At 50.9% G+C, this 20,861-nt stretch overlaps 1 protein-coding gene across 1 annotated transcript in view; it reads right to left on the reverse strand.

The window, feature by feature from the left end:
• Window positions 1-20,861, reverse strand: part of LOC114588695 (interleukin-6 receptor subunit beta-like) — a 37,189-nt gene that overhangs the window by 11,546 nt on the left and 4,782 nt on the right. The window contains exons 3-7 of the mRNA XM_077922041.1: window positions 12,456-12,562; window positions 10,593-10,664; window positions 2,932-3,055; window positions 1,872-2,053; window positions 165-319 (exon numbers count right to left, since the gene is read on the reverse strand). Of these exons, the coding sequence (XP_077778167.1) occupies window positions 165-319; window positions 1,872-2,053; window positions 2,932-3,055; window positions 10,593-10,664; window positions 12,456-12,562 (640 nt within the window). The remainder of the gene's footprint in view (window positions 1-164; window positions 320-1,871; window positions 2,054-2,931; window positions 3,056-10,592; window positions 10,665-12,455; window positions 12,563-20,861) is intronic.

Raw genomic sequence — 20,861 nt, forward strand, 5'->3', positions numbered from 1 at the left:
CCTGGCCGTGCAGCTCCCAAACCACACACACAGACCATAAGTTAATACACTCTCCACAGTACAATTTGCAAGCCCCCTTGGGGCAGGGGCCTGTCATTCAATCAAATGTCAAGACACAGGGCGCTACACAAATACGTAGCAACAGATCTCCGCCACTCACTCACCTGCTTCCAAGACGTCTCTGCCACATCGCGGAACTGGATCTCGTACTCTGTCTCTAACACAGACAGCACCTCATCGCCGGGGATGTTCCATTCAAGGTAGAAGCATCGTGACTTGTTTGCTTCGGCGATGCTAACCTCAGGTGCGCTCAGTTTCACTAGATGTGGGGTGGGAAGAGAAAGTTGGTATCTGTATCCAACGGCGCAGTGTCAAACCCAGAAGGGCAGGGGTCCCATCCTGATACTTGCAGCAACGCTGCCCTGCAACCCTGAATAGCCAGTGGATCAAAGGAGAGGGATCCACTTGTTTTGCCATCTAGCCAACTTGTTCTGCTCAAAGCAGCAGGGTCTACCGGTCAGGCAATGACGGGGCAGATCCGGGTTCGAATCCCCTACACAACCATGAAGCTCAGTGGGTGATGGAAGACACTGGGGACACACCCTTTCTCTCTTTTTCAGCCTAGCCTACCTCTCCGTGAAGGAATGGGTTTCCCAAATCTAAAATCTGACTGTGCAGTCAGTCTGAAACGGGCCCCAAAATCCCATTTTTCCTTCTCCAAGGGTGCATTAGCTAAAAACCATTAACTTGAGTTCTTGAGCAAATGCATAACACGAACCCAGCGGTATAAACAAAGCTCTCTCCTTTATCAGTCCGTGACGCCTAATGAATGGCCTTGTCAGTTCCAAAGTGGAGCAGGGATGACACATCTGGGTCTTATCTTACATCCTGACCACAATGACGCACAGACCTTGTCAGCCACCCGGGAACGGCGCCAAGAGTGCTCTTTGAGTTGGTGACCTTCTTACCCCAAGATAAGGAATACAGGAACAGGAACACCCTTTTATGGTCAAGAGTACAGTGGTGCCCCGCAAGACGAATGCCTCGCAAGACGGAAAACCCACTAGACGAAAGGGTTTTCCGTTTTGGAGGTGCTTCACAAAACGAATTTCCTATGGGCTTGCTTCGCAAGACGAAAATGTCTTGCGAGTTCCTGCAGGTTTTTCCCCCTCCCCCCCCTTTTTCCCAAGCCGCTAAGCCGCTTATCAGCTGATCCGCTAAGCCGCTTATCAGCTGATCCGCTAAGCCGCTAAGCTGCTTAACAGCTGATCACTAAGCTGCTTATCAGCTGATCCGCTAAGCCGCTTAACAGCTGATCCGCTAAGCCGCTTATCAGCTGATCCGCTAAGCCGCTTATCAGCTGATCCACTAAGCCGCTTAACAGCTGATCGCCAAGCCGCTTAACAGCTGATCCGCTAAGCCGCTAAGCCGCTTATCAGCTGATCCGCTAAGCCCGCTAAGCCGCTAATAGCGCTAATCCGCTAAGCCGCTAATGGGCTTGCTTCGCAAGGCGAAAAAACCGCAAGACGAAGAGACTCGCGGAACGGATTCTTTTCGTCTTGCGAGGCACCACTGTACAGGAACAGGAACACCCTTTTATGGTCAAGAGTACAGGAGCAGAAACATCTGTGATGTCAACTTATGTGTATAAGCTGACGTGGCTGGATTCCTGGGGAAGGGGAAGGAGAGGGTGCATGGAGGATATATATACTGCATGAAATTTCTCATTTCTTTGGACTTGCTGTGGACTGACCAGGCAAGTGCCTTCTGCTATCCGGAGAGCAGAATAAACTCTTTCTCTGAATCAACCTCTAAGAAGGCAGGGTTCTTGTGCAGAGGTCGAGGAGAGTTCCCCAAGGTTCCTTGCTTACCTATGCTCATTCCATGAATGCACATTTCCGGAGCGCTCACTTGGACGCCTCGACTCTCGGCAGTTAGGTTTATTTTGTAGAAAGCAAAGAGGTTCTCCACCGGGACGCCGCACGCACTGTCTCCCTGGGTGGCGGCACAGCTTCTCGTGTGGCCAAAATCCATTTGACAGCGTCCAGCTTCTCTGGAAAAAATAAACAGAAGGTAGCACTCCTTAGCAGCTGCGGGTTCAAGGGGCAGGAGTGGAGAACCGGTGAGCCTCCGAGCACTCCTTTAGAAATTTCCCAGAATGCCCTATCCTCAGCGTTGCTTCAGGGGATTGTGGGAAATTAAAAAATGGCAGCTCCAAGCTGCTCAGTAGGTAGAGTCTAGGGTAAGAAAACTCTTACACCTGTGATAGGAATTTTGAGGTCTTAGATATATGTTAAATGTTCATAAGTGTACCAACCAAGCACGTACATAGATCAGCACAGGAAGACCGACCTGGAACCATTTTGGCTGCTGGCTGGGCTTTCTGCCTTTGGCTCGGAGGGGCTCAGAAGTTGAACATACCTGTGCTTGGAAAATCCTTTATTTTGGCTGCTGATCCCTTATTTTCGAGGCTGCTGGTCCCTTATTTTCAAATCTGTAAGTTGACAGCTATGCATGTGACCAGCAGGATTAAACCACTTCTGGCGCAACGGGAAACCGTGATGGAAACCAGAGCACACGGAAATGCCGTTTACCTTCCCACTGCAGTGGTATCTATTTATCTACTCACGCCGGTGTGCTTTTGAATTGCTAGGTTGGCAGGAGCTGGGACAGAGCAATGGGAGCTCACCCCGTCACGGGGATTCGAACCGCCGACCTTCTGATTGGCAAGCCTAGGAGGCTCAGTGGTTTAGACCACAGCGCCACCTGCTTGTCTAGCTCAGCATTGAAGGAGCGATTGCTGGTTATGGTGGAACCCAGGTAGACAAAATTGTCAAGCAATGATAAGAATACTATTCCAGTGTCTTGCTGGTTGTACGACATTGTGTCGCTCTATATCTCTGCCATCCCAGAGGCAGGCAGGAGACTTACTCTGTGATCTGGAGCCTGTATGTAGTTTCAGGACCCATATCCAGCAACGAGTTCCAGTAGCATGTGATGTTTTTAGCCCAGAAGCTGACACAGTATTCAAGCTTCAGGCTCCTTGGAGCCACGCCTGAAAAATACAAGGAGAGAAACGAAACATAGAAACTTTGACTTATACTCCCACACACACACACCTGGTACCCTCCAAATCATTCAATTCAAAGTGTTGGTGCTGACCTTTAAAGCCCTAAATGGCCTCGGTCCAGTATACCTGAAGGAGCGTCTCCACCCCCATCGTTCTGCCCGGACGCTGAGGTCCAGCTCCGAGGGCCTTCTGGCGGTTCCCTCACTGCGTAGAAGTGAGGTTACAGGGAAACAGGCAGAGGGCCTTCATGGTGGTGGCGTCCGCCCTGTGGAACGCCCTCCCACAAGATGTCAAAGAGAACAACAACTACCAGACTTTTAGAAGACATCTGAAGGCAGCCCTGTTTAGGGAAGCTTTTAATGTTTAATATATTGTATTTTAGTGTTTGTTGGAAGCCGCCCAGAGTGGCTGGGGAAACCCAGCCAGATGGACAGGGTATAAATAAAATTATAATTATAATTATTAGTTTGTTTCCCACCCTTTTTCTCCCCAGGAGCTCAAGGTGGCCTCCGTGGTTCTTCCATTCATTTACCGTATTTTTCGCTCTATAAGACGCACCAGACCACAAACACTTGGGGGTCATTTTGGACTCACAGCTGTCCATGGAGGCGCAGGTCAATTCTGTATCCAGGGCAGCTGTCTACCAGTTCCATCTGGTACACAGGATGAGACCCTCCCTGCCCACAGACTGTCTGGCCAGAGTGGTGCATGCTCTGGTTATCTCCCACTTGGACTACTGCCATGCGCTCTCCGTGGGGCTACCTTTGAAGGTGACCCAGAAACTACAATTAATCCAGAAACTGTCAGCTAGACTGGTGACTGGGAGTGGCCGCCGAGACCACATAACACCGGTCTTGAAAGACCTTGGCTCCCAGTATGTTTCCAGGCACAATTCAAAGTGTTGGTGCTGACCTTTAAAGCCCTAAACGGCCTCGGCCCAGTATCCCTGAAGGAGCGTTCTACCAGGACACTGAGGTCCAGCACCGAGGGCCTTCTGGCGGGTCCCTCCCTGCGAGAAGTGAGGTTACAGGGAACCAGGGAGAGGGCCTTCTTGGTGGCAGCACCCGCCCTGTGGAACACCCTCCCGTCAGATGTCAAGGAAATAAACAACTATATGACTTTCAGAAGACATCTGAAGGCAGCCCTGTTGAGGGAAGTTTTTAATGTCTGATGTTTTGTCGCTTTTTTGTTGTTATTATTAATATTCTGTTGGGAGCTACCAAGAGTGGTTGGGGATACCCAGCCAGATGGGCAGGGTATAAATAAATTATCTATTATTATTATTATTATTATTATTATTACACTCCACACAGTCACAGCAGTTCAGCCAACCCATGTCAAAGGCTTTCTGCTGCACAGTTCAGTACAGTGGTACCTCGGGTTAAGTACTTAATTCGTTCCGGAGGTCCGTTCTTAACCTGAAACTGTTCTTAACCTGAAGCACCACTTTAGCTAATGGGGCCTCCTGCTGCTGCCGTGCCGCCAGAGCCCGATTTCTGTTCTCATCCTGAAGCAAAGTTCTTAACCCGAGGTACTATTTCTGGGTTAGCGGAGTCTGTAACCTGAAGCGTATGTAACCCGAGGTACCACTGTACTAAATTGCAGGGTGGGTGGGTTAGGTTTCAAAGAAGGGAGAGTACTATGGATAATTCAGAGCACGCCATTCCTTTTGGCCTCCGTTTCCTTTTGCGGGACAAGCAAATAAATTCCCCCGCCCACAAACAAACAAGCAGGCGATTGGGCTTTGGTTTGACAAATTCTGTGATCCTAGGCATCGCAATTGCCTCGCTCCCTAGCTAGCCATCCAGATTAATGGGATGATGACCGCAAGTTAACCTGGGAGTGTTTTTCTTCCGGAAACGGTGCCGTAGCAGAGATTAAAAATAAACTGGAGAGGGGTGGGAGGTGATTCTGTGTGGTGTGTCGGCACAGGGAACAGATGGGAGGATTAGCAAGGGGGCGCTGGGGCTGGGGGGGGGGGGACTCAAGAGCACCGGGAGATGGAAGTTGGAGCGTCAAAGGCCGCTGCTTCCAGAGGTAAGAGCGTGAGCAACAGGCTGGGAAGCCTGATCTGCTTGCTGCCAAACAATTTCATGCCACAAAGTGCGTGCGTCTGGAGAACGAGCCGTCGCCAGGGCGAAAGCTGGATCTGCGAGTGAGGCCCTTCGCGAGTGCTTTAAAGGGTTTTGTGTGGGGAGCTCTGATTCTGCTAAGGGCATATAGGTAAAGGTAAAGATACCCCTGACCATTAGGTCCAGTCGTGGCCAACTCTAGGATTGCGGCGCTCATCTCGCTTTACTGGCCGAGGGAGCCGGCGTACAGCTTCTGGGTCATGTAGCCAACAGGACTAAGCCGTTTCTGGTGAACCAGAGCAGCGCACGGAAACACCGTTTACCTTCCCGCCGGAGTGGTACCTATTTATCTACTTGCACTTTGCTGTGCTTTCGAACTCCTAGGTTGACAGGAGCAGGGACCGAGCAACGGGAGCTCACCCCGTCATTGCGGGGATTTGAACCTCTGACCTTCTGATCGGCAAGTCCTAGGCTCTGTGGGTACCTTTACCCACAGCGCCACCCGCATCCCCTAAGGGCATATGCAAGACCACATCCAGTCCAACCCCCTCCCTGTGTTTCAAAAGCCAAGCCACGGACTCCCTACTTTTGAAAACCATGATATATCTATGGTAGTTTTAGTTATGTGAATGGTGCCACAAACCCCCTTGGGGTCCGCAGACCACCAATTGGGAACCACTGTTCTAGATGAGGTTGCCTGAGTTGGCGAAGCTCATTTGACTGCCGCAAGAAACAGCATTTAGCACCCTCAGTCCCGTATTGTGGAACGTTCTGCCAAATTCAGCAGGTGTTCCAACTTTTCAATGCCTGATGAACACTTCTCAGGGGCTGCACTCCCTCTACAGGAGCAAGTGTGTCAAAAAGCAGAGACATCACCTTGCCAACAAAGGTCCATATAGTTAAAGCTATGGTTTTCCCAGTAGTGATGTATGGAAGTGAGAGCTGGACCATAAAGAAGGCCGATCGCCAAAGAATGGATGCTTTTGAATTCTGGTGCTGGAGGAGACTCTTGAGAGTCCCATGGACTGCAAGAAGATCAAACCTCTCCATTCTGAAGGAAATCAGCCCCGAGCGCTCACTGGAAGGACAGATTCTGAAGCTGAGGCTCCAAGACTTTGGCCACCTCATGAGAAGAGAAGACTCCCTGGAAAAGACCCTGATGCTGGGAAAGATGGAGGGCACAGGGAGAAGGGGACGACAGAGGGCGAGATGGTGGGGCAGTGTTCTTGAAGCTACCAGCATGAGTTTGACCAAACTGCGGGAGGCAGTGGAAGACAGGAGGGCCTGGCGTGCTCTGGTCCAGGGGGTCACAAAGAGGCGGACACAACTAAACGACTCAACAACGATTATCAATAATAATTACCGGTATACTTCAGAGAAGTGCAGATTTCAAAGGAGAGCTGTGTTTCCGGTTCAGGAACTGGAGGGCCGATTTTGGTCAGCTCATGTTAAAAGCTGCAAACCGAACCAAATTCTCCCCTGTACCTGCCCAGGGGAGCGTTGTACAGACTGAACAAAAGTTTTGATCCAGTCTGTTAACTAGGCATTGAATTGCAGGCCTTTCCAACCTCATTGCGGCAGATTTTGCCACTGATTAATCTCTACACACACACACCTGCCTGCTCCCGGAAAATCACTCAGAGCGCCCCTTTCCTCTCTGGAGATGGGGTCTGACGGAGGCCCGTTCTCCCCAAAGATCTGGAGAGATTGCTGGCTGCTCTCCATTAATTTGCAACCATGGACACAATGTTCCCCTGGCTTCCAGGAAGCAAAACAGAGATGTACGCAACACGGAAGGAGCATGCCTTGGACAGGGACGGGGTCTGGAGAGCGGAGGCAGTGGGGGCCACCCACCCCAGCAGCCCCACATCTGTGCCTACTGAGCGGGCAAAAGCGTATCGTTTTACACGGCCCGAGCAAAAAATAACCTTTCCAAAGCTGTCAACAAAGGCTGGGGGGGAAGGAGAGAGGTCTGAGGTGATGCCAGAACTGTGAAGGCTCTTTTCTCGGAGACCTGTTTGCGCCTCCCCTGTGGTGCGGGACAGCGGCTTCCGGCTGAAAGCAATTTTCACCCTCCAGGCTCTGAGTTGGGGGGGACAGACACTGGCTTTCTCAGCCATCGGGGCTGTTTTGGGGGGCAGGAACATGGTCCCAAAGGAAGGAGAGGCGAGATGGATGGCACATGTGTGTGTGTGTGGGGGGGGGTGTAATCACCCAGGGAAAATTCAATCAGAGCAAAGCTCAATTTCCCCTCCTCCTGCGGTTTCGCTTGCAAAATGAGCAGGAAGATTTGCAATGCAGACTTTTGGAAGTGATAGCTGGACCATAAAAAAGGCTGATCACCGAAGAATTGATGCTTTTGAATTCTGGTGCTGGAGGAGACACTTGAGAGTCCCATGGACTGCAAGAAGATCAAACCTCTCCATTCGGAAGGAAATCAGCCCTGAGTGCTCACTGGAAGGACAGATCCTGAAGCTCCAAGACTTTGGCCACCTCATGAGAAGAGAAGACTCCCTGGAAAAGACCCTGATGTTGGGAAAGATGGAGGGCGCAAGGAGAAGGGGACGACAGAGGATGAGATGGTGGGACAGTGTTCTCAAAGCTGCTAACATGAGTTTGACCAAACTGTGGGAGGCAGAGGAAGACAGGAGGGCCTGGCGTGCTCTGGTCCATGGGGTCACGAAGAGGCGGACACGACTAAATGACTAAAAACAACAGCTTTTGGCAACCTGGCACAACATCACAATGTTGTCGAACTACAACAACGTGGTCCATAGTCCAACAACGACCGGAGGGCACCAGGTTGGCAACAGCTGTGCTGAACGAGAGCGAGAATGCCGGCTTGAAATAATGGGCGGCTGTTAAAAGCACAGGCTGACTTTTAGCCTCTATTTAAATGATGTTAATTTGCATCCTGGCCTGGTAAACAGCGCCACCTGTCAGCAGCTGCACATACTGCAGTGTGATGTCCCGCTTCAGCGGTACCTATTTATCTACTTGCACTGGCGTGCTTTCGAACTGCTAGGTTGGCAGCAGCAGGGACTGAGCAACGGGAGCTCACACCCATCCATCGCAGGGATTCGAACCACCGACCTTCTGATCGGCAAGTCCTAGCCTCTGTGGTTTAACCCACAGCGCCACCTGCGTTCCTTTACAGGCATTTTATTCAGCATAAGGACAAACATGTCTGCTCCAGAAGTGGTTTAGTCATGCTGGCCACATGACCCGGAAAGCTGTCTGCAGACAAACGCCGGCTCCCTCGGCCTGAAAGCGAGATGAGCGCCGCAACCCCATAGTCACCTTTGACTGGACTTAACCGGGTGGGGACGCGGGTGGCGCTGTGGGTAAAAGCCTCAGCGCCTAGGGCTTGCCGATCGAAAGGTCGGCGGTTCGAATCCCCGCGGTGGGGTGCGCTCCCGTTGTTCGGTCCCAGCGCCTGCCAACCTAGCAGTTCGAAAGCACCCCCGGGTGCAAGTAGATAAATAGGGACCGCTTACTGGCAGGAAGGTAAACGGCGTTTCCGTGTGCTGCGCTGGCTCGCCAGAGCAGCGATGTCACGCTGGCCACATGACCCGGAAGTGTCTCCGGACAGCGCTGGCCCCCGGCCTCTTGAGTGAGATGGGCGCACAACCCCAGAGTCTGTCAAGACTGGCCCCTACGGGCAGGGGTACCTTTACCTTTACCTTTTAACCGTCCAGGGGTCTTTTACCTTTTATATGAAGGTGCAAGCATACAGTTGCGTTGTCTTCATGGAAGATGGAGCAAGCTTGCTTTCTGCTGCTGCTCCAGAGGAGAGCACCTGAACCAATGACAAGAAAGGAATTTCTGACTAAATTATGTGATGGGTAAGAGCTGTTTGGCCGTGGAACAGACTCCCTTCGCTGGAGGCTTTTAAGCAGAGGTTGGATGGCCACCTGTCATGGATGCTTCAGCTGAGATTCCTACATTGCAGCGGGTTGGACTAGATGACCCTCAGGTCCCTCTGAACTCGTGCAATCCTACGATTCTCAGTTGCTTCAGACCTCTTGTAAAGCCATGTCCTTTTGCCCAAGCTTTCCTTGACCCATAAAAACAGACCCTATTTTATCCTGCATCCCAGAATTCCAATTTCCAACACATTTGCTGTGGGTAAAAGCCTCAGCGTCTAGGGCTTGCCGATCGAAAGGTCGGCGGTTCGAATCCCCGCGGCGGGGTGCGCTCCCGTTGCTCGGTCCCAGCGCCTGCCAACCTAGCAGTTCGAAAGCACCTCCGGGTGCAAGTAGATAAATAGGGACCGCTTTCTAGCGGGAAGGTAAACGGCGTTTCCGTGTGCGGCTCTGGCTCGCGTGACCCGGAAGTGTCTTCGGACAGCGCTGGCCCCCGGCCTCTTGAGTGAGATGGGCGCACAACCCCAGAGTCTGGCAAGACTGGCCCGTACGGGCAGGGGTACCTTTACCTTTACCTTTATGGGTAGGCAAACTAAGGCCCAGGGGCCGGATCCAGCCCAATCGCCTTCTCAATCTGGCCCGTGGACGGTCCGGTAATCAGCGTGTTTTTACATGAGTAGAATGTGTCCTTTTATTTAAAATAATAATAATTATTATTATTATTTATACCCCGCCTATCTGGTTGGGTTTCCCCAGCCACTCTGGGCGGCTTCCAACAGAACACTAAAATACAATAACCTATTAAACATTAAAAGCGTCCCTAAACAGGGCTGCCTTCAGATGTCTTCTAAAAGTTTGGTAGTTGTTGTTCTCTTTGACATCTGGTGGGAGGGTGTTCCACAGGGCGGGCGCCACCACCGAGAAGGCCCTCTGCCTGCTTCCCTGTAACTTGGCTTCTCACAGGGAGGGAACCGCCAGAAGGCCCTTGGCTCTGGACCCCAGTGTCCGGGCAGAACGATGGAGGTGGAGATGCTCCTTCAGGTATACTGGGCTGAGGCCATTTAGGGCTTTCAAGGTCAGCACCAACACTTTGAATTGTGCTCGGAAACATCCTGGGAGCCAATGGAGGTCTTTCAGGACCGGTGTTATATGGTCTCAGCAGCCACTCCCAGTCACCAGTCTAGCTGCCGCATTCTGGATTAGTTGTAGTTTCCGAGTCACCTTCAAAGGGAGCCCCACGGAGAGCGCATGGCAGTAGTCCAAGCAGGAGATAACCAGAGCATGCACCACTCTGGCCAGACAGTCTGCGGGCAGGGAGGGTCTCTGGATTATTTGTGGGGCATAGCATCTCTGAGTTATTTGTGGGGCATAGCAATTCATTCATTCCCCCCCCCCAAAAAAAATATAGTCCGGCCCCGCACAAGGTCTGAGGGACAGTGCTGAAAAAGTGCTTCCCGTTCTGCTTTCATTTCCATGGCATTGCCTTGTTTTCACCATGCACAGCTCCCGGCAGTTTTCCTTTTTAAATATTATCCGGTTCATAAATGCTCTAAATTTAAAACAACAACACAGCTCTGTTCTTACCTGAGCAGGAGACGGAGGTGAGGACAATCAGTACACATCTCAGAATCAGCTGCATCCTGAAGGTCCCACCAGCTTTGGAGAGATGGCAATGGAGGGTTAACAAGGAAAGTTTCCCAAGCTTTTCTCTTTTTCAAAAAGAGCATCTTGTAGAATCACAGAGAGATGGAAGGGCTCCCCAAAGGTCATTTAGCCCAACCCCCTGAAATGTAGGCATCTATGTGTCTCAGCTGCACTTCTGTTGTTGTTGTCTGTTGGCACAGGCTGAAGTTGCTTCAAAATGGAAACGTGGAAGCATGGGAGAGGTTTATTATTGTCTCTATATAATTTTTATTAAATTTTTCTGTTTTGCAATTTAGAGTACAGTCATACCTCGGGTTACAGACGCTTCAGGTTGCGTTTTTTCAGGTTAAAGGTAAAGGTAAAGGGACCCCTGACCATTAGGTCCAGCCTTGGCCGACTCTGGGGTTGCAGCGCTCATCTCACTTTACTGGCTGAGGGAGCCGGCGTACAGCTTCCGGGTCATGTGGCCAGCAGGACTAAGCCGCTTCTGGTGAACCAGAGCAGCACACGGAAACGCCGTTTACCTTCCCGCCGGAGGGGTACCTATTTATATACTTGCACTTGATGTGCTTTCGAACTGCAAGGTTGGCAGGAGCAGGGACCGAGCAACGGGAGCTCACCCCTTCATGGGGATTCGAACCGCCGACCTTCTGATCGGCAAGTCCGAGGCTCTGTGGTTTAACCCACAGCACCACCAAACACAGTAGTGGAATACATAAACAATCTTTATTTATGAGTGGTTTATTATTGGAGCCAATCAGCCACGGTCTCCTTTTGGGCGGTTCGATCCATCCCAGCTCCCACCACTGAAAAGGATCAAGGGCTCTTAAAAGACCGCAAGCTTGGCGCGAGTCAACAGTGTGATGCAGCAGCAAAAACGGCTAATGCTATTCTAGGCTGCATCCATAGAAGTACAGTGTCCCAGCCAAGGGAAGTCGCAATCCTGATCTATTCTACCTTGAGTCAGACCATGCCTGGAATATTGAGTCCAGTTCTGGGCACCCCAATTTAAGAAGGATATTGACAAACTGGAAGGTGTGCAGAATTGGGCTACCCAAATGATGTTTCTCAGGCGGCTAGTCCTAGTCTTTATAACCCTGTACCTTCTTTCAGAAGGCAGAAGCTGAAAGAGATCGTTTCTGGGGTGCGCACTAGGTAAAGGTAAAGGGACCCCTGACCATTAGGTCCAGTCGTGACCGACTCTGGGGTTGCGGCGCTCATCTCGCTTTACTGGCCGAGGGAGCCGGCGTACAGCTTCTGGATCATGTGGCCAGCATGACTAAGCCGCTTCTGGCGAACCAGAGCAGCGCACGGAAACACCGTTTACCTTCCCACCGGAGGGGTACCTATTTATCTACTTGCACTTTGACGTGCTTTCGAACTGCTAGGTTGGCAGGAGCAGGGACCGAGCAACAGGAGCTCACCCCATTGCGGGGATTCGAACCGCCGACCTTCCGATTGGCAAGTCCTAGGCTCTGTGGTTTAACCCACAGGGGTGCGCACTATTCTGTGCTATCTCTGCAGCTTTCTTATGGTACCTGGAAGCGTAGATTTGATCCAAGGTGGGAAGAGTGCTTCCACCACAAATCGGCCTCCACCCATCCTCTTTTAATGCCATCCAAGGCGGTGGCCCTGTGGCGGGGAGTTCCGCAGGCTAACCACACGCCGCGTGGAGGACTTCCTCTTAACAACTGTGCTGGAAATGAGGTTCAGAACCGCCGCCCGCCCCAGATAATCACCACAGTTTGCAAAATGACGGATAAGCATCGCTAAGAAACCAACTTTACGCAGAGAACAGCTCACCCTTCGTGTGCTCTTTGGCACAGCCGCCAATGCGCTCTCGCGCCGTTTTCAACTTCCAGCCTTTTGCGTTGGGCTGTTGGCTCCTCTTTTTCTTCCAAATGACGAGACTTTCCGGGGGGGAAAGCTGTTACCTGTGAGCCGTGAGTCCTGCCGCAGGAGAGATCGCCTCCCCCCCCCCCCCGAAAAGAAAGAACAGATCGCGCTTACTTCCCGGGTCAAAGGAGGACCCTAAAAACCACGGAAAGAGAGTCTCTGCAAAAAAATTCAGCGGCCCCGGGGCGGTGGGGATAAATTCTGCACCTGTTCCACCTTTTCTGAGCATCTAAAACTGGTCCCGGGTTAAAGGAAACCCAGCTCCTTCTCTCTCACTGAGCAAGAAAAACAAGGTTTTGCTCCCATTTAGGGTTTGCCGGTGGTTTTCTTTTATTTTCGCCCTCCTCCCGCAGCATCGCATCCCGGGATGAAGGCTACAGGTGAATAGATCGCACTCGGAAAGGTGCTTTTGTAAGATGCATGTTGAAGGGGCGTGGCCTGCGGCTCCGGGCCAATCAGAGGGGAGGAGGAGGAGCCCCCCCCCAACAAAGTTCCTCTCTTCCTTACTATGTAAAATCATAGAATCATAGAATCATTTGTTGTTGTTTAGTCGTTTAGGACTCTTCCTGACCCCCTGGACCAGAGCATGCCAGGCCCTCCTGTCTTCCACTGCCTCCCGTAGTTTGGTCAAACTCATGCTGGTAGCTTCGAGAACACTGTCCCACCATCTCGTCCTCTGTCGTCCCCTTCTCCTTGTGCCCTCCATCTTTCCCAACATCAGGGTCTTTTCCAGGGAGTCTTCTCTTCTCATGAGGTGGCCAAAGTCTTGGAGCCTCAGCTTCAGGATCTGTCCTTCCAGTGAGCACTCAGGGCTGATTTCCTTCAGAATGAGGAGGTTTGATCTTCTTGCAGTCCATGGGACTCTCCAGAGTCTCCTCCAGCACCAGAATTCAAAAGCATCCATTCTTTGGCGATCAGCCTTCTTTATGGTCCAGCTCTCGCTTCCATACATCACTACTGGGAAAACCAGAGCTTTCACTATACGCAGTGGCGTAGCATGGGGGGTGCAGGGGGGGCCGGCCGCACCAGTCGCAACATCTGGGGTTAGGGCAAATCCACAGGTTAGGGGGCGCAAATCCACGGGTTAGGGGGCACAAATTACTTGCCTTGCCCCGGGTGCTGACAACCCACGCTACGCCACTGACTATACGGACCTTTGTAGGCAAGGTGATGTCTCTGCTTTTTAAGATGCTGTCCAGGCTTGTCATCACTTTTCTTCCAAGAAGGAGGCGTCCTTTAATTTCGTGACTGCTGTCACCATCTGCAGTGATCATGGAAAGGGGCATAGAATCGTAGATACCTCCTAATAATTAGGGTGATATAAATTTGTGTGCAAAGTTATTTGGGGACAGGTTGTCACAAAACAGAAGAGATGGTACCTGATTCTCCATCTTCCCACCTCTCTATACAAACACACATCGCTGATTTAATTTGGGGGAGATACAACCTCTGCTTGTGATATGAATTGCATTCCATTTTCCAACATCCTTAAAATATCAGTGACTTCCCTTCTTCTCTTTCCAGGGTTCATTTTACATATCATAAATCCCTGCATATTTTACAAAAACTAAACCACCCAGTATTCCATTATTACATCCATCAAAACTTACCCACATTGTTGAACGCTACCAATGTTTTCAAGTGTACACCATTCCCCCCCATGTATTCAGTAAACGTTTCCCAATGTTCTCTAAACGTTATGTTCTTTTTGTTCTCTTATTCTATAAGTTAAGTCTGCAAGCTGCTGCAAGTTCTTTTAAATTGTTTTTAACGGTGCGTTTTGATGCTATAAAGGGACGCGGGTGGCGCTGTGGTCTAAACCACAGAGCCTAGGACTTGCCGATCAGAAGGTCGGCAGTTCGAATCCCCGTGACGGGGTGAGCTCCCGTTGCTCGGTCCCTGCTCCTGCCAACCTAGCAGTTTGAAAGCACGTCAAAGTGCAAGTAGATAAATAGGTACCGCTCCAGTGGGAAGGTAAATGGGGTTTCTGTGCGCTGCTCTGGTTGCCAGAAGCGGCTTAGTCATGCTGGCCACATGACCCGGAAGCTGTACGCCGGCTCCCTCGGCCAGTAAAGCGAGATGAGCGCTGCAACCCCAGAGTCGGCCACGACTGGACCTAATGGTCAGGGGTCCCTTTACCTTTTACCTTGATGCTATAAACCACCCTGGGACGTTAGGGTGAAGGGCAGGAAATAAATAAAAGTAATTAATAAATAACAACAGAGATGTAAAAAAATAAATCCGGAAATTTTGCAGGGGCAAGCCAAACACATTTCCTCAGCCAAGTTGCTTCAGGAGCCCGCCTCGCAGAGCTGTCGCAAAAATAAGGCAAGGGCCACAAAACCCAACCCGTATTTTAAGGAAGAGACATTCCCCCCAAGTATAGTCAATTTCATTCATTGAGGATTCGTTAGAGTTATTCATTTAAAGCAGTATCATGCTTCCAGGCAGAAGGCCTTCTCGGTGGTGGCGCCCAGCCTGTGGAACGCTCTCCCACCAGATGTCAAGGAAAGAAACCACTATCTGACTTTTAGAAGACATCTGTTTAGGGACGTTTTTAATATTTGATGCTGGGAGCCAGATGGATGGGGTATAAATAATAAGTTGTTGTTGTTTTCCTCAAAGAATACTGGGAAGTGTAGTTTGTGAGGCTGCTCAGAACTGGCAGGAGAGCCCTATTCCCCTTGCAGAGCTACAATTCCCAGGATGGCTTAACAGTCCATCCCTCTTCCCAAGGAACTCTGAGGATTATAGTTCTCTGAGGGGAATAGGGAGTCTCCTTAAAAAAAAAATAATTAAACAAATTTATTAACAGGCCAATCACATCACATTATCACATTGATTCCAAATTATACAGCCAAATTTTTAATTTTGTTGGGGGTACCCATACATCAAGCTCAGCTCGAGTCCAAAACAGCATCACTTATCTTACTGCATTAATTAGACAGTTCTCTCCAGTTTGATCCGGAAAGTCCTTTGTTACTTCTTTTCTCTTCTTCTTGTTATCATAAATTCCTTTCTTTGCGATCTCTGATGATTTTCACAAGCAGGTTAACAGCTGGCATTCTATGTGGATTTTGTACTTTTCCAAAAATCATATCAATCCAGGACAGCCTCTATACAACGCTTCCATAAACAAAATGGGAATAGGAAGTCTCCTATCAATTTTTGGCAGCCTTGACAAACTATGCTTCACAGGATCCTTTGGGGAGAAAGCCATGACTCTTTAAAGTGGCTTAAGGACTTGGGTGGTCTAAACCACTGAGCCTCTTGGACTTGCCGATTGGAAGGTCGGCGGTTCGAATCCCCACGACGGGGTGAACTCCCATTGCTCTGTCCCAGCTCCTGCCAACCTAGCAGTTCGAAAGCACACCAGGGCAAGTAGATAAGTAGGTACTGCTGTAGCGGGAAGGTAAACGGCATTTCCATGCACTCTGGATTTCGTCACGGTGTCCCGTTGCGCCAGAAGCGGTTTAGTCCTGCTGGACACATGACCCGGAAAGTTGTCTGTGGACAAACGCCGGCTCCCTCGACCTGAAAGCGAGATGAGCGCTGCAACCCCATAGTCACCTTTGACTGGACTTAACCGTTCAGGGGTCCTTTACCTTTTTACCTTAAAGTGGCTTGATATGGCTTGAAATGTACAGCTCAGACGGGGCCTTTCAGGAATCTGTTCAGGGTACCGAAGAAGGCAGGATATACAGTTGTACCTTGGGTTAAGTACTTAATTCGTTCCGGAGGTCCGTTCTTAACCTGAAACTGTTCTTAATGTGAGGTACCACTTTAGCTAATGGGGCCTCGCGCTGCCGGAGCACGATTTCTGTTCTCATCCTGAAGCAAAGTTCTTAACCTGAAGCACTATTTCTGGGTTAACAGAGTCTGTAACCTGAAGCGTGATTTCTGTGCTCATCCTGAAGCAAAGTTCTTAACCCGAGGTAATATTTCTGGGTTAGTGGAGTCTGTAACCTGAAGCGTCTGTAACCTGAAGCATCTGTAACCTGAGGTAACACTGTATTTTCCGCTTAGTGCTGACTTACAGTAGCCAGAACTTTACCTGAGAGAGGCGTGTTTTTCTTCCCTTTCTGCGCAGATGTTTTTTTGTTCGCGTTGCCTTAATTATATCTGCAAATGATTCACTGGCAACGCAGACCTGGATGGACTTATAGTGACTCAAAGTGGAATCCTACAATGTACTTAACCTTAGCAACTTCCTCCAACACCGTGCGGGCAGAGATCTCCCCCCTACGCACCTTCCATTGAGAGGCACGAAGACAGCTTAGATCTGAGTGGTTTTAAAAAGTGTTTAGGGATGCGGTTGGTGCTGTGGGTTAAACCACAGAGCCAAGGGCTTGCCGATCAGAAGGTCGGCGGTTCGAATCCCTGCAATGACGGGGTGAGCTCCCGTTGCTCGGTCCCTGCTCCTGCCCACCTAGCAGTTCGAAAGCACGCCAAAATGCAAGTAGATAAATAGATACCACTCGGGCAGGAAGGCAAACGGCGCTTCCATGCGCTGCTCTGGTTCGCCAGAAGCGGCTTAGTCCTGCTGGCTACATGACCCGGAAGCTGTACGCTGGCTCCCTCGGCCAATAAAGCGAGATGAGCGCCGCAACCCCAGAGTCGGCCACGACTGGACCTAATGGTCAGGGGTCCCTTTACCTTTAAAAAGCGTTTAAGCAAGCACTTGCTCATCTTGGGGTGGGATATTCAAGAGGATGGCCCAGATGCCATTAATTTAAAACTCGTGCCAGCTTTACAGACCCTCCAAGTGTTCCTGTCTTCCAGGGGCGTCCCTGATTTAGAGAAGCCGTCCCATTTTCTGATTTGATCCTGGAATGTCCCACTTTTTCTTCGGACCGTGGTTTTTGACCAGTGTGCCATGGCATCCTAGGGTGCCTTGAAGGATGGTCAGGGCGGCTGCAGGCAACACTGGCCCATAGCTGTCAACTTCCAGATTTGAAAACAAGGGACCAGCAGCCTCGAAAATAAGGGATCAGCAGCCAAAATAAGGGATTTTCCCAGCACAGGTATGTTCGGCTTCTGAGCCCCTCCGAGCCAAAGGCAGAAAGCCCAGCCAGCAGCCCAACGAAGCCTCAAGTGGTGGTTCCCACAGCGCAGCAACCCGGCAAAGGGGATGCAGCAAGGGAAACCACCGTCACCTCTCCGCTGGGAAGCGCTGAGCAAAGGCGAGTCCCCAGGCAACGCGGCCGATTTGATCAGCACAAGGCATGCAAGCTCCACCCCCCAATCGTTCTTAGACTCCTTATTGGGTGAGCAACGCAGCCAAGCAACACAGTTGGAGCCTCCCTCCTCCCTGGCCGGCAGGGAGGGAGGGAGAGGAGCTGCTTCCTTTGAAACCCGGGAAATTTAAGGGACATCATCAGTAAGGGACAGCAGCGGGACACGGCGCTGGGATAAGGGACTTTCCCGCCAAATAAGGGACAGTTGACAGCTATGCACTGGTCTCTGTCCCTCTTTCCTTCCCACCCTCCCCTGATGCCCTCTGGCGTCTCTGCCTCCCAAAGGCTTGCACGGCTATTTGTTGCAGCAGCCCCGGCTACAAGCTCCCCGTGCGAATGGCGCCTCTGGGGCTGGCCAGGGGGTGCTGGGTGCCAGGAGCTGAGGTGGCCTTGGAGTAAGCAAGCAAGTCTGTGGAGATCATGTTTTTGCCAATTCCATCTTGGACCGTGTAATTGCTGACCGGCCTGCTCCTGTGACAGGTGTCTGGGGAGCAGCTAATGTCTCTGGGTGAAGCAGATCAGCGAGGGTTTCTGAACCCCACCCCCCATGGACCTCTTGCTCAACTTCAGCATCCCTCACCTGTGAATATTTGTGAACATTCCTTGTTGGCCTTTTTGACCGGAGTCATTTATGAACCGCTCTGCTGGCCACTTTGGTAGAATTTTCTCAGAATCTTAAGGGTGGATTTTCTGCTGCTTCATAAATGGTCTAGGCTGGGGTGGTTGGGCGGAAGGAATTGTCTCTGGGTGAAGCAGAAAATAGGGCAGAGTGGGGTGTAAGAGAGAGAACCACATCTTGAGCTCCTCAGAGGGAAGGCAGAATATAATTGTAATAAATACGCACCAGTGGGAAATTTCTCCTGTTTCGTTACTGGAGACGCCTGGTTTGGCTTATTTATTTTCAGGTTGTCTTGGGGCCTTCTACAATGTGCTCTACGTGGGACTACCTTTGAAGGTGACCCGGAAACTACAACTAATCCAGAATGCGGCAGCTGGACTGGGGACTGGGAGCGGCCGCCGAGACCACATAACACCGGTCTTGAAAGACCTCCATTGGCTCCCAGCACGTTTCTGAGCACAATTCAAAGTGTTGGTGCTGACCTTTAAAGCCCTAAACGGCCTTGGTCCAGTATACCTGAAGGAGCGTCTCCACCCCCATCGTTCTGCCCGGACACTGAGGTCCAGCTCCGAGGGCCTTCTGGTGGTTCCCTCGCTGCGAGAAGCCAAGTTACAGGGAACCAGGCAGAGGGCCTTCTTGGTAGCGGCGCCCTCCCTGTGGAACGCCCTCCTGCCAGATGTCAAAGAGAACAACAACTACCAGACTTTTAGAAGACATCTGAAGGCAGCCCTGTTTAGGGAAGCTTTTAATGTTTGATGTACTACAGTATTTAAATAATTTTTTTGGGGAAGCCCAGCTTGATGGGCGGGGTATAAATAATAAATTATTACTATTATTATTATTAAATACGTACCAGTGGGAAATATCTCCTGTTTCGTTACTGTAAGATGCCTGGTTTGGCTTTTCTATTTTCAGGTGGTCTTGGGGCCTTCTGCTCTCCTTCAGGAGCTTCCGAGGGCATTGGAGGCCCCCCCAGAGCCTAGCGGGATTAGGGTAGAAAGTAATTGAGGGGTGGGGAGAGAGGGGGGAAGACTCGTACGTGTGACAGACTCAGAGATCTCCCTGTTCCCGGTGACGGCAGCGTTCAAATAATGCAACAGAGGAACAGCTTGGAGGGGTTAGCCGGTGTCAAAATGCGCACGGAAAATGATGATGCCTCGCTCCCCTCCCCATTTTTTCCTTCCAGAGAAACTCCTTACGGCTCCAGAAAGAGGCCTGCTCAGATTGGGTGCCAAAAGGATGCCCACGAGGTCCCCCTCGAGAGATTGGAGAAGCAGCAAAGCATAATTCGATGCAAATGAGAACTTATTTGCATTTGCATAACTCTACGACCGCCAGGAAGGGACGTGGGTGGCGCTGTGGGTTAAACCACAGAGCCTAGGACTTGCCAATCAGAAGGTCGGCGGTTCGAATCCCTGCGACGGGGTGAGCTCCCGTTGCTCGGTCCCAAGCTCCTGCCAACCTAGCAGTTCAAAAGCACGTCAAAGCACAAGTAGATAAATAGGTACCGCTCCGGCGGGAAGGTAAACGGCATTTCCTTACGCTGCTCTGGTTCGCCAGAAGCGGCTTAGTCCTGCTGGCCACATGACCGGGAAGCTGTATGCCGGCTCCCTCGGCCAGTAAAGCGAGATGAGCGCCACAACCCCAGAGTGGGTCACGACTGGACCTAATGGTCAGGGGTCCCTTTACCTTTAAGCACAACTTTGTAACCAAATTAGCGTTTTAAGCCTGCCTGAACAAAGCTGCCTATTGTGTGTTACTCTTCCAACAAGTACTCCGAGTAACTTGTTATTTTCACCTTTCATGAGATGGTTTGTTTGGTGATATGGTCCATGCTCTGGTTATCTCCAGCTTGGGCTACTGCCATGCGCTCTACGTGGGGCTGCCTCTGAAGATGACCCAGAAACTACAACTGATCCAGAATGTGGCAGCCAGACTGGGGAATGGGAGCAGCCACTGAGACCACATAACACCCGTCTTCAAAGACCTTGGCTCCCAGTACGTTTCCGAGCACAATTCAAAGTGTTGGTGCTGACCTTTAAAGCCCTAAACGGCCCAGTATCCCTGAAGGAGCATTTCCACCCCCATCGTTCTGCCCGGACACTGAGGTCCAGCTCCGAGGGCCTTCTGGCGGTTCCCTCCTTGCGAGAAGTGAGGTTACAGGGAACCAGGCAGAGGGCCTTCTCGGTGGTGGCGCCCGCCCTGTGGAACGCCCTCCCATGAAATATCAAGGAAATAAACAACTATCTGACTTTTAGAAGACATCTGAAAGCAGCCCTGTTTAGGGAAGTCTTTAATGTTTGATCTTTTATTGTGTTTTTAGTGTTCTGTTGGGAGCCACCCAGAGTGGCTGGGGAAGCCCAGCCAGATGGGCGGGGTATAAATAATAAATTGTTGTTGTTGTTTAAAGAGGGAGAAAAAGGGGAAAATACCAGGTGAATTCAGTCTGCCTTAAAG

The sequence above is a fragment of the Podarcis muralis genome, chromosome 18 (assembly GCF_964188315.1).
Source record: "Podarcis muralis chromosome 18, rPodMur119.hap1.1, whole genome shotgun sequence".
Classification (NCBI taxonomy): domain Eukaryota; kingdom Metazoa; phylum Chordata; class Lepidosauria; order Squamata; family Lacertidae; genus Podarcis; species Podarcis muralis.